The following is a 12621-nucleotide window of genomic DNA, read 5'->3' on the forward strand; positions in this document are numbered from 1 at the left end:
TGTTGTAGGTACGTCGTATCAGTGGGATCATGCAAAATGTGTCCTCTCGTGCCTGGCTTATTTCACTCAGGACAACGTCCTCAAGTTTCCTCCACGTTGTAGCCCACGTCTAAACGTCTTTCCTTTTTAAGGCCGAAGAGAATTCCACGGTGCAGGGAGACCGTATTTTACCTGCGCGCTCACCTGCTGTGGACACAGGTTGCTTCCGGCTGTGATGAATAATGTCACCGTGAAGATTGATGGGTAGGTGTCTTTGTGTCCTTGCTTTCAATGCTCTGGGGCAAATGCCTGGGAGCAGAATTGCTGGACCCTATCATAATTCCATGTCTAACCTTTCGAGGACCTCCCAGACTGTTCTCCACAGCAGCCACGCCTTACATTCCCACCAGCAATGCACGAGGGTTCCAATTCCTCCACGTCATCGGGGACACTTGTTTTCTGTTTTTTAAAATAATAGCCGTCCCAGTGGGTGCAAAATGGTAGCTCATTGCGGTTTTAATCCGTATTTTCACATACAATTTTTTCACGTGTAAATGTTCCATTAAAAATTACTTTAAAAAAGAAAGTAAGGGATTAGGGTTTGTTTCCTTCGTTCACAAACGAGGGGTACCCCCTTTGCCGCAGAGCTCTGGCTGTCCGGCCCGCTCCGTCCTCAGCCCCTAACCGGCGTCTAACACCCAGCAGGCACTCGGTATTCATTGGGTGAATAAACACGCGTGTTAGGCTCCCAGTTTACATGGGGTTAGTGTGTGATCTGAAGGAAGTAAGTCTAGGAAGAAGACATGAAAAGCACACACAGATATTATTCAGCCATAAAAAAGAAGGAAATTCTACCATTTGCAGCAACGTGGATAGAACTTGTGGACATGACGCTGAGAGCAGTAATTCATACAGAGGAAGATAAATACTCTATCATCTTACTTACACGTGGAATCTAAAAGCATGGAACTCATGGAAACAGGGAGTAGAACCGTGATTGCCAGCTTCATGGGGGGAGGTGAGGCGAATGAGGAGATCCTGGGGAAAGGAGGGGAGAGCCAGTTGGTGCCGAGAGAGGACCACCACGATGGGAGCTGCCTGCACACCCCTCTTCCTTGAATCGTGCGTGGAAACGCTCCCTCTGTGAGTCAGCTGGAGAGACCGGACAGCGTGGAGGCATAAAGCTTCCCCAAGAACCCCACCCCCACAAGGCAGCGACCCCCCCAACAACAAATGATTGCCCCTGGCAGGAACTGGGTGGGGATCTCCAGGAGAAAGGGGTTAAGGCTGACCTCTCCCAGGTTAGGGAGTGCACAGGGGAGACCCCAGAAAGTAATGGTGAGAAGGCTGGCATCTGGGCTCCTGACCCACTGGGGACACGGTTACTGAAGGAGCACCAACGAGCAGAAAGAGAACAGGGTTGCAGGGAACGTTCTTCCCCCTCCTCCTCGCCCCTGTTTGGGAGGAACCAGACCCAAGGAGAGAGGGAGGGCAGGACATTACCACCCCCTCTAGTAAGAGCTGTTGGAGCCACGCTCACCGGCACCCGGAGAATAGGAAGATATCTTTTAAACACACAAACTACAATATCTACAGAATAAACATCGTGATGTCGAGGTTTTACTTTCAAATAACTCAGGAAGGCAGAGTTGAAAGAGGGGCTGGTAATATAAGTAGAACAGATGGACAATTCTTGAAGCTGGATGATGGGCACACAGCATTCATTATAATCTTCTCACTCCTTTTTTAAAACTTTTTTAAAAAATGCATTGAGATCGTAACTTACTTTCTTAAGTTTTTTCAACATAATATGAAAAAACTCAAATATACCTAAAACTTAAAAGTGAACACCCATATAACTACCACAGAGATTTGAGAATGTTAACATTTTGTTATATTTGCTTTATATCTATCCATCTATACATTTATCCATCTTATTTTTGATGCATTTCAAAGTACCTCGCAGACATCAGTACATCTCACCCCTCAACACTACAGCATGCATATCATAAGAGTTCAAAATTCTTTCCATTTCTTTAAGGTAAAATTTAGTTACTGTTAAATCATATACTTATTATATATAAACATATCATATATTTACTGCATGTAAATATAGCATTTATTTATGTAATCAACAAAAATACATATGTATTTGCTTTTATATTTAGAAACTCATAGCATGCTATGTTCGTCCCCCCCCCCCCCACAATCATATGTTAAAGCTCTGACTCCCAAGGTATTTGGACATAGGGAGTTTGGGAGGCAATTAAGGTTACATTATGATGTGAGGATGGGGCCCTCATGATGGGATTAGTGGCCTTTTTAGAAGAGGACAAGATTCTCTCCCCCCCCCCCCCTCCATCTATCTACTGGGGAAAGGTCATGTGAGGATATAGTGAGAAATCTGTAACTCAAGAAAAGCGTCTTCACCAGGAACCAAATTGGCCAGCACCTTGATCTGTGAGAAAATAAATTTCTGTTGTTTAAGCCAACAGTTTATGATATTTTTGTTATGGTAGCCTGAGCAGCTAAAACATAGTGTTATTCCATAGCCACTGAAGGGGGCTTGATTACATACGTTCTTAAAGATCACTTTGGCTGAGTGTGGCGGGCAAACTGAAAGGGGGCCAGGAGAGGTTCAGGAAGACTGGCTAGGAGACTGTTACTGTAGGCTGGGTCAGAGATGATCTTGGCTTAGCTAGAATCATAACAGCAGAAGCAAAAAGAAGTAGATGAGTACCAGAAGTATTTAGGAGGTAAAATAGACAGAACTTGTTGATGAGAAAAAGATAAAAATAAAGCATACTGATAAGATTTCTCACTTGAGCAATTGCTGGCTGGTGGTACCACCATTCGCTGAGACAGGGGACACAGAAGGAGAAGCGGGCTTTTTTGGTAGGGGGGACAGGGGGCTGAGTTCAGTTTTAGATCTCTTCAACTGGAGATGCCTATGAGATTCAATAGACATGCAAATATAAATATACACTTCTGGAGCTTTGAGGACAGCGCTGGGCTGGAGTCATTCGGCATAGAAATGGGCATTAAAGTCATGGAAATAGCTGATATTGTGTAGGGAGAAGTGCATGAAGATGGCCTATGACAGAACTCTGCAGAACATCAAGATTTAAGAGGGAGCAGTTGTCAACTAAAAAGACTAAAAAGAAGTGGTAAGAGTGGTGTAGATTCACCACAAGAATGATTTCAGCCAGTCGGCCAGAACATGGGAAATCTATTGGCCATAAACTCCCTGTCCACCAGACCACTGGTTTTTCCTTCCTGCCTCCCTCCCTCCCTCCCTCCCTCCCTTCCTTCCTTCTTTCTTTATTGTGTCCTCAGTAAAGGACATGTTATTGATTTTAGAGAGAGGGGAAGGGATAGAGATAGAAAGAGAAACATCAACATGAGAAAGAAACATCTGATTGGTTGCCTTTCACACGTGCCCCCACCAAGGATCCATCCACAACCTAGGTATGTGCCCCGGTGGGGAATCGAACCCTCAACCTTTTGATTTGCAGGACGACTCCTTCCAACCAACTGAGCCGCACCAGTCAGGGCCAAACCACTAGTTTTCAGTGTGGTCCCTGAGAGCCGTAAAAACATTAGCCGGAAACTTGTTAGAAATGCAAATTTTGGGGCCACACCTTAAGAAGCTCTAGAAATGGAGCCTGGAAATCTGTGTTTTAACCAGCCTCCTCTGTGATTCTGATGCTCACTAAAGTTTGAGACTCACAGCAGGAGACAGGGTTAGAGACCACCTGATTACGGTCTCTTTAGGAACCGATTCCCCTTCTAACAAACATATTTGCATTAGGATCTGTTAGTATTAACACTTCACCTAGTTGCTGGAGCTGGAGAGGCAGGAATTTGTTGATACCCCCCCCATTTATTGTAACAGATTCTATCTTGATTTTAATGATCCTGCCTTACAACCAACAACCTGCCACTACTCCCTCCACTGGGTATATCTTTTTTCATCTTTATAACCTTCCCCATTCATAACAGCTAATTATTTATAGCGTCTTCTACCGCATGGCTTCTCTTTGTGCATTTTTTTTGTTTGTTTCTGATCCTACCACCCACTGAACAAGTCTCTAAATCTCAGTTTAAATCTCCGAGTGACATGGATCGTTGGTGAAACTGCAAATTGGTACAATTTAGTAGAATAATTTGTCCTCGTTTATTGAAACAACCAGGAAAACGTCGCCTTTGACGTTGTAATTACACTTGTAGGAATTTTTCTTACAGATGCACTTGCACACGTGCACCTAGAAGTGGGGCCTCTTTCCCACCACACAGTCCCCCGTCTCGGCCGGGCCCAGGCTCCCCAGCCCGGAGGGACCCGCCGGGCTCAGCCAGTGAGGCCGGATTAGTCCCAGTCCTGTTCACAGCTCGCGTCACGACTGGGTCAGTCGGAGGCAGCTGGGGAGGCCCTCGAATCCGCAGTCTCTGACCCCCGCCCTCAACACCGGCCCAAACCGGCTGAAACTGATTTTTCCTTTTTTTTCTTCTCTTCGATAAGGCAGTGAGTGCCAGCACCAAGCACAGAGATCATGGCCTTGACCCAGCTGCCAGCAGCCCCTGACTCGGGGGCGGGGCCCGAGAGAGGGCGGGGCTCGGAGCGGGTTAGGGACGGAGAGGGGCGGGGTTGGGGGCGGGACTTGGGCGGGAAGGGGCGGGGCCGGCGGGTGATGGCCCGAGTAGTCCCCACCGCGGCCTCAGGAACCGAAGTCACCGCCGCAGCGGCAGGGGTCACCAGCCGCCCGCTCGCTGGGTCGGCCCGGGCCGGCAGCCATGGAGGACTTCATCGTGATCTCGGACGACAGCGGCTCCGAGAGCTCGGAGGGGACCCGCTCGGGCCGAGCGCGGAGGCTGCGCCGGGCCCTGTCCCGGACCTCCGGCGCGCTGCCCCGCCGGACCGTGGTGAGTGAGCCAGCCGCCGCGGCCGCGCCGCTCAGCGACCGTCGCCCGGCCCGCCGTCCCCGGGGCCGCCCGCTGGCGCCCCCTGCTGCAGCCGGTCCCCGCCCCGCCGCTTTTCGGGCCGCTCCGGCCCCGCGGAGCGCGGCAGGCCCGGGCGGGGATGGCCTCCGGGGTCCGCGTTCAATGCCCAGCGGCCGGCGGCCGAGGAGGGGCGGCCGAGCACATGCGCCACGTCCCACAGCGGGCGGCCGCCGCAGGCCGGGCGCTGGGCTCCCTCGGAGCCGCGGCGGGGCGGCGGGGAGGGGCGCTGGGGTTCGGGGGGGCCTGGGGGGGGCCTCCGACCTCGAGGTCGGCACGCGGGAGCGTGTAATCGCTTGGCCCGTGGCGGCCGCAGATGCGTGTGCAGGGAGGTAACGGGAGCCGCGGCGGGGGGCGGGGAGGGCGCTGCGGGCCTGGGCGGCGGTGGCGGCGCTCCAGGGCCTGGCAGCCGGCGAGGGCCGGGTTTGGAGTCGCGCAGGAGGGCGATCGGCGCCGCTCGGCAAACAGGGACGGCGCTCTAAGGGAACAGGCAGGGAGGCAGCCGGCCCTCTTTCCTTCTCCCCGGCACCGTCGTCTTTGTCCCTCTTCCCGAAGCGGTGACTACATCTACGCTCCCCGCCTTTCTAGAATCCTCCGCTCGTGTTTATTGGGCCCCTACCAGGGGCCAGATGTGTTAGGGGGGCCGGGGACACAATGGAGAACACGACGTCCGTGGTCCCTCCCGTGGACGGTGATGTTTTCAACACGTGGCCACTGAGCACTCAAGGGGCGGGAAGCGGACGGGCTTTCGCTCAGAGACTCAGCGTGGGACTTAGAACAGCCGGGCGGCCTCCCGCAGCGGCCCCACAGAAACAGAAGGACGCGCGCGCTCCGGTTACCGCCCGGGTCTGCACCACAGAGGAAGGAGACCACCTTTCTCCATATGCAAATGCTCCTTCAAACGCCTGCCCAGCCAGCTGGGTCTCTAAGCCTCCATGGGAGCCCCCTCTGGGTCCCAGCTATAATGGTCACTAGAGAGCGAAGGACCTGCAAAACCGGTTAACGCAGAGGGGCGCGTTGCCAGGGTTCAAGCACCAGGGGGTTCCCAGTGAATCTCAGTGAAGAATTTAGATGCTACACCAACAGGAGCGTTTCAAGGTGGAAGCGATCCAGCTTGGTAGGTGGATGGACGTCCCCGGCACTGTGGCAGCGTGTGGGACATGACCGGTCCACAGGAAGTATTTGTTGGGTGAAATAATGATTGAAGGAATGGGGAGGAGAGCGCGGTCCAGGTGGACGTTGGGAAGGGGAGCGAGTTCAAGAGCAGGCGCAGGCTTGGTGTGGAAGGGATGCTGCAGTCCTTCCGGACCCACTGGATTGCAGGTGCTGATGGGAACCTTCCAGGGATGAGGCCCACCCAGAGAAACGGATCTCCAAGAACAGACAGAAGGCAGAGATTTGGTCATTACCCAAAGAGAAAGCTCCGAAGGCCTAAGAGTGACTGCGAACACCAAGGAAAAGATACGGCGAGGAAAGGGGGGGAAGGGAAAAGTACCGAGCTGCCCTTCCTCCAGGTTCCTTCTCTTTCCTAGCGTCCCTTCACCCAGTCCCCCTCGAACTCGGTCCTCCCTACCCACTTCCTTCCATCCCAAGTGTTGCTTCTCTTCCTTCGTCTTTGTCCAGCTCCCTCCTTCCAGCGCCCAGATGGCAGCCTGTTGTGTCTCCCGTGGCCCTTCACACACGGGGGGATGCGCTCTCTAAGTGCCCCCCAGCCCGTGACCACCCAGACAGGCATTTTGCCCTTGGGCCTTTTGAGCTGAAGAGAAATGAAGGACAAGTTCCAGAGAGTAAACTATCTCTAAGATATTGTACTACAGCTTTCTAAAAAATTCCAAGCTTTTCTCCTTTCATCTCTCTTGCCAACTAGATACGGGCAGTAGAATACCTGAGATAAAAGATCAAAGGCTCTGAGAGCCTTGCAGGGCTGTAAAGCCGCAGCGCCTTTGTCTGGCTCCTTCCCTGAAGGCCCTGGAGGCAGAGAGACCTCAGTAAATCAGACCTCAGCAGACCAGCTGTGCGGGCTCTGGACAGCTCTGTCGCCTCTCTTAGCCTTTGATCTTGGGAACATTAATGCCGACCTTGCGGGACGGTTAGGTTTGTAATGCCCAGCACAAATGAGAACTTTTGCTACACTCTGAGTTGTTTCTCAGCCAGGCCTGACCATGAGCTTGGCAGGCAATGAAATTTATATAATTTTTTTTTTCTTTTTTGTAATACTGACTGAGGGGAAGCAACCTGCTTGGATTCAGAAAATCAGAAAGCTGTCTCCAATAGTAGAGGTAATATTCCTGAACTCCTGGTCCTTAACCTGGGCTTAAGTCTTCGCTAAGTTGATGAAGTGTGTTTGTGTTTTTGATCATCTTTATTGCTTTTTTCTTTCCCACGCAGAACATGTACATACAGTCGATTAATTCTGGTTGACCTACTACAAAAAACTTTAGAAATGTATATAAAGAAGAAAATTAAAATTGCCCTTAATCTCACTATCCAGAGACAATGAATGTCAACATTTTGATGTCTGTCTGAATTTTTATCTGTTAATATGCATGTACGCTCATACATACCCACGTGTCCCCCAATACATGTTTTTGCAAGTGAAGTCTTGCTACATATGTGATTTGTTAGCTTGCCTTTTTCTGTTAATGTACTTTTTATATCTTTCCACACTAATAAATACATGTCTTTGCCAATATTTTTAGTGTATTTCATTGTATAGATTTATAATCTATAATCTATCATACTGGTTGTTATTAAATTTTCTCTATTATAAATAACCCACTGAGGAATTCCCTCATAAATAATCTTTGTACACTTGTTCATTTGTTCAGTTAAGATAAGATCCTCTCAGGTGTGAGGTTGCTGAGTTAAAAAGTATGTCTGCATTGAGGACCTCTGACATATATTGCCAAATTCCCTACAGAAATTGTGCATCAGTTATAGCCTGATCATTCCCCTTTCTTTACTACCTAGCTACCCCACCCCTAAATACTGTCAACTTATTCAGTAAATCATGGTTGAACACCAGGCTCTTATAGGTGCTGAGGTTACAGATGTGAACAAGACCAGGTCCCTGCCCTCAGAGAGGTGTCATTGGAGTCAGTGAGAGCCAAACAGTTAACCACATAAGGGTAACAGCTGGTGATTTACAGTGTTAGGAAGGAAAATAAAGCCTTTTCATTCTTTTCATCTTTGCTGATTTGATAGCCAGATTGTGTGAGCTATCACGGGTTTGATTATTTTCTTTGGTTGCGATTCATTTTTTCAGTAAATACTTATTTACTGAAAATAAATGCTCTGACTGTATTTACTGAAAGTACATATGCTCTGACTCTGGGGCCCGGAGGTGAACAAGGTAACAACGGACCTGCGTTCTCATGGGGAAAGACGAGCCACACACAAATAAGGGAGCAATGTAAGAGGGAGTAACGTGGGTGGGTGGGGTTGGGCGCATTGACTGTGTTTTCAAAGAATTCCTCTCTGAAGAGTTAATATTTGAGCTGAGGCCCCGACGACGGAACAGATTTGTTATGAGAAGGTCTAGGAGAATAAGTAGGAGCAAAGGGAGCGGCAAAACTAAAGTATGAGAAGTGGGAATGCTCAGGACTTCTTGGAGGAATGGAAAGGCCAGCGGGGCTGGAACGGACTGAATGAAGGACGGAGTCAGGAAAGAGGAGAAGAAGGCGGGCTAGGTTACACGGGACCTTGCGGACCACATAAGGAATTCGGATCTTATTCTATGTAATGAGACATTTTTGAAGGATTTTAAGTAGAGGAATGACATGATCTGATTTACCTTTTTAAAAGGTGACTCTAGCTATCATGAGACGAAACTACTATAACATAAGGTATCTGTATAATTTATCATCCGAACAGGGGTCCTTGCGCAAACGAAAGGGGGTGCTAACTGGACAGGTTGTCAAGCAACAGGTTAAAACCGGTGCTGTCCTAAACAAGCCAGCGGCACTTACCTTACTGTTGCAAGGGGACACACGTGCAGTCGGGGGGTTCAGTCTATGAGGTGTCTGCGGTGGCCCAGGCATGGCTGACTGAAGCTTAGGCGGCCGCGGCAGCGCAGGCTTGGAGACGGGGGATGCGGCAGGTGTTTAGGAAGTAAAACCAACAGGTCCTGATGGCTTGGATGCGGGTGATGAGGGAAAGGGAGGAGTCAAAGAGCGGCGTCCAGGTGTGGGCCCGAGCAACTGGGGTCATTCGTGCAAAGGGAGGAGACCTGGGGAGGAACAGAGTTGGAGGAAAGGCGCTCAGGACTGCTGTTTTGAAGGTGCCGTATGCAAGATGCCTGTGGGCTAGCCGGCGGGAGACGCCAGGTGTGGTGCCTGTCCTGAGTGTGGAGGCCAGAGGAAGTCTTCCTGGTCACCTCAGCCGAGAGGCTACGAGAACATCCAAGGCCCAGCCCTAGGGCTTCGGGACCTAGCCCAGGTGAAGGCAAGGGGCAGAGGAGCAGCTAGGGAGGCTGGGGGTCAGAGAGCATGCTCAGCAGGTCACAGAGGTGGACATCTTGTTACATGTTTATTGGAGACAGATATGTATATGTGTGTGTGTCTATGTACGTGTGAATTGCCTGTTACTGTCCTGTTGGGGTGTTATTTTTCTTACTAGTAGTAAATATCACTTATGTGTCAGACTCATTATGGGTTGAACTGGGTCCTCCAGAAAAGATATGTTGAAGTCCTAACTCTCACTGTGACCTTATTTGGAAATAGTGTCAAATAGGGTCGTTGCAGATGTGATCAGTGAAGATGAAGTCATATGGAGTAGGGTGGGCCCTTAATCCAAGGTGACTGGTGCCCTTATAAGACAGCGCGAAGACAGAGGAAGGACACCATGGGATGACGGAAGCCATGATGGGGCCGCAGCTGCCAATTCAGGGGTGCTGGCGGCACCAGAAGCTAACAGAAGGCACAGAACAGACTCTCCCAGTGAGCCTTTGAGAGCATGGGCTTGCAGACACCTTGATTTTGGACTTTTAAACTTCAAGAACTGAGCAAACAGATTACTGTTGTTTTAAGCCAACCAGTCTGTAGTAGTTTGTACTAAAAAACTAATACAGCCCCTGCATCACACGTGTTACATTTCCCCCCGACTTTTGATTTCTCTTGGTTTTCTTTACAGCAATTACAAATTTTTAAGTAGTCAATTCCGTCACTCTTTTTCTTTTCTTTAAAGATTTTATTTAATTATTTTTAGAGAGAGGGGAAGGGAGGGAGAAAGAGAGGAAGAGAAACATCAATGTGTGGTTGCCTCTTGTGTGCCCCCAACTGGGGACCTGGCCTGCAACCCAGGCCTGTGCCCTGACTGGGCATCGAACCAGAGACCCTTTGGTGCGCAGGCCGGTGCTCAATCCACTGAGCCATACCAACCAGCGCTGTCACCTTTCCATTATTTGATTTCTGTCCTTGTTGTCATGCTCAGAGAGGCTTTCCTCACTCCTAAGGTTATAAAAATATTCTTTACATTTAATTAATTCATTAACCTACCTGGAATTAGTTTCAAAAAGGGGATAAAATGGTAATCTAGTATTTTCTTTGCCATATGGTTAGCTAATCGTCCCAACATCATTTATTGAATTATTTATCCTTTTTACCCAGTGGTTTGAAATAGTACCTTTATTAAATGGTAAAGTTGTATGTATTTTTGTGTGTCTATTTGTGGACTTTCTGTTCCGACCTTGGTCCATGCTGTTTTAATAAAAAGTAGAGGAAACACTTCATTGCTCTTCTCTTTTAGAATTTTTCTAGTTAGTGTTGCATGTTACTCTTTCAAAAGACTTTAAAATAATTTTGTCGTGCCTGGCTGGTGTGGCATGGTTGGAGCTCGTCCTGGAACCAAAAGGTCGCCAGTTCAATTCCTGGTCACAGAATGTGCCTGGGTTGTGGGTTTGATTTCCAGTTAGGGAGTAGGCCAGAGGCAACTGATGGATGTTTCTCTCTCACATCGATCTTTCTCTTTCTCTCTTCCCCCTCTCTCGAATGAAAATAAAATAAAACTTTAAAAATAATTTTGTCAACTTCCAAATAACCTGTGTTTTGAAAACTGGGATTACACTAAATTTAGAAATCGATAGTGTGTGGTATTTTAATTAATAAATCTTAACATTTTTGTGTATGCATCTTTTTTCTTCACTTTATGTTTAGAAAAATCTTTCATGTCCTGATTTTATTTTCCTGTTCTTTTCCCATTTCATTTTAACACTTAGTTCTTTAATTCATCTGAAATGTTTTATTATATGGCATGAAGTATGCCAACATTTACCATACTGTATTGCCTTATTTCTAAGACAGCACTGAATCAAAGATCTGTTGTCAATTTAAGAACAGCTTTTCATGAAAAAAGGAACTACCACATGAAATATACACAATAAGTATAAAATGCATCCTGATTGTAGATGTACAGTATGGGGAAAATGTTCTGGATAATTAGAAAGTATACTGTTAGACTTCCAGCCAAGATGGAGGCATAGGTAGACACGCTGCGTCTCCCTCCACCACCAAGAGGGAATACAGCTATCTTAAAACTAGAGACAACCAGAAGCTCCAGAAAACCTAGCTGCATGGGAGTCCAAGAAGCAAAGATATAAAGAAGAAATACTCATCCAGACAGGTAGGAGGGGCCATGCCTGGGTGGAGAGGACGTGGTGTGGTGGCAGCAGCAGCGGCGGCAGCAGCAGGCCAGCGGAAAGTACAGTCACACGTTTTAAAAAGTCGGGAGGGTCACCTGGGGAGCGCCTGCAGCACCAGATCAGACTGCACAGCTCACGGTCCCAGCACCAGGGAAAATAAATCCTCATTGCTTCTGACTGTGCAAACCAGTGGGGGTTGGGGCAGAGGAAGAAACTGCTGGTCTCTCAGCGGAGTCCGTTTGTTTAGAGGACCCCCATGGTCCTAGAATGTCCGCAGACCCACCCACTCTGGGAACGACGACCAGGACGACAGTTAGAGGAGAACCAGTCCCATATGGAAGTGGGAGAAGTGCCTGGAAAAGGGGCGAGTGCTGAGCAAGCGCATTGTTCCCTCTTAGACCCCTCCCCACATACAGCACCACAACGTGGTGAAATGGTTGCCCTGTACTGACGAATACCTAAGGCTCCACCACTTACAACGTAACAAGTGTGACAGCTCTACCTAAGACACAGAGGCAAACACAGGAGCCTGTCAAGTTGAGGAGATAGAGAAGTATGGCCCAAAAGGGGGAACGGATCAAGGTTGCAGTGGGACAACTAAGTGATGAGGAGATAGCCAACCTAACAGATGCAGAGTTCAAAACATTAGTGATAAAGATGCTCACGGACCTGACAGATATACTTAAGTAAGGCAAACACAGATGGGAAGAAGTTAAGACTAAGCTAAGTGAAATGAAGGAAAGTACACACAAGACCAATGGTGAAGGGAAGGAAACCAGGGTTCTAATCAACGATTTGGAATATAAGGAAGAAATAAACAGTCAACAAGTACAGAATGAGGAAACAAGAACTGAAAAAAAGTGAGGAAAGGTTTAGGACCCTCTGGTACAACTTTAAACGTGCCAACATCTGAATCATAGGGGTGCCAGATGGAGAAGAGGAAGAACAAGAAATTGAAAGCTTATGTGAAAAAATAATGAAGGAAAACTACCCAAATTTGGTGAAGGAAA

General features: G+C 48.4%; 1 protein-coding gene across 1 annotated transcript in view; it reads left to right on the top strand.

Moving 5' to 3' along the window:
- The first annotated feature begins 4716 nt into the window (after positions 1-4716).
- SIMC1 (SUMO interacting motifs containing 1) overlaps positions 4717-12621 on the top strand; it is a 34330-nt gene continuing 26425 nt past the window's right edge. The window contains exon 1 of the mRNA XM_090288602.1: positions 4717-4899. Coding sequence (XP_090144728.1) covers positions 4771-4899 — 129 coding nt within the window. The 5' untranslated portion in view covers positions 4717-4770. The remainder of the gene's footprint in view (positions 4900-12621) is intronic.

This window comes from Furipterus horrens, unplaced genomic scaffold (genome assembly GCF_987537825.1).
Source record: "Furipterus horrens unplaced genomic scaffold, mFurHor1.1.pri manual_scaffold_10, whole genome shotgun sequence".
Classification (NCBI taxonomy): domain Eukaryota; kingdom Metazoa; phylum Chordata; class Mammalia; order Chiroptera; family Furipteridae; genus Furipterus; species Furipterus horrens.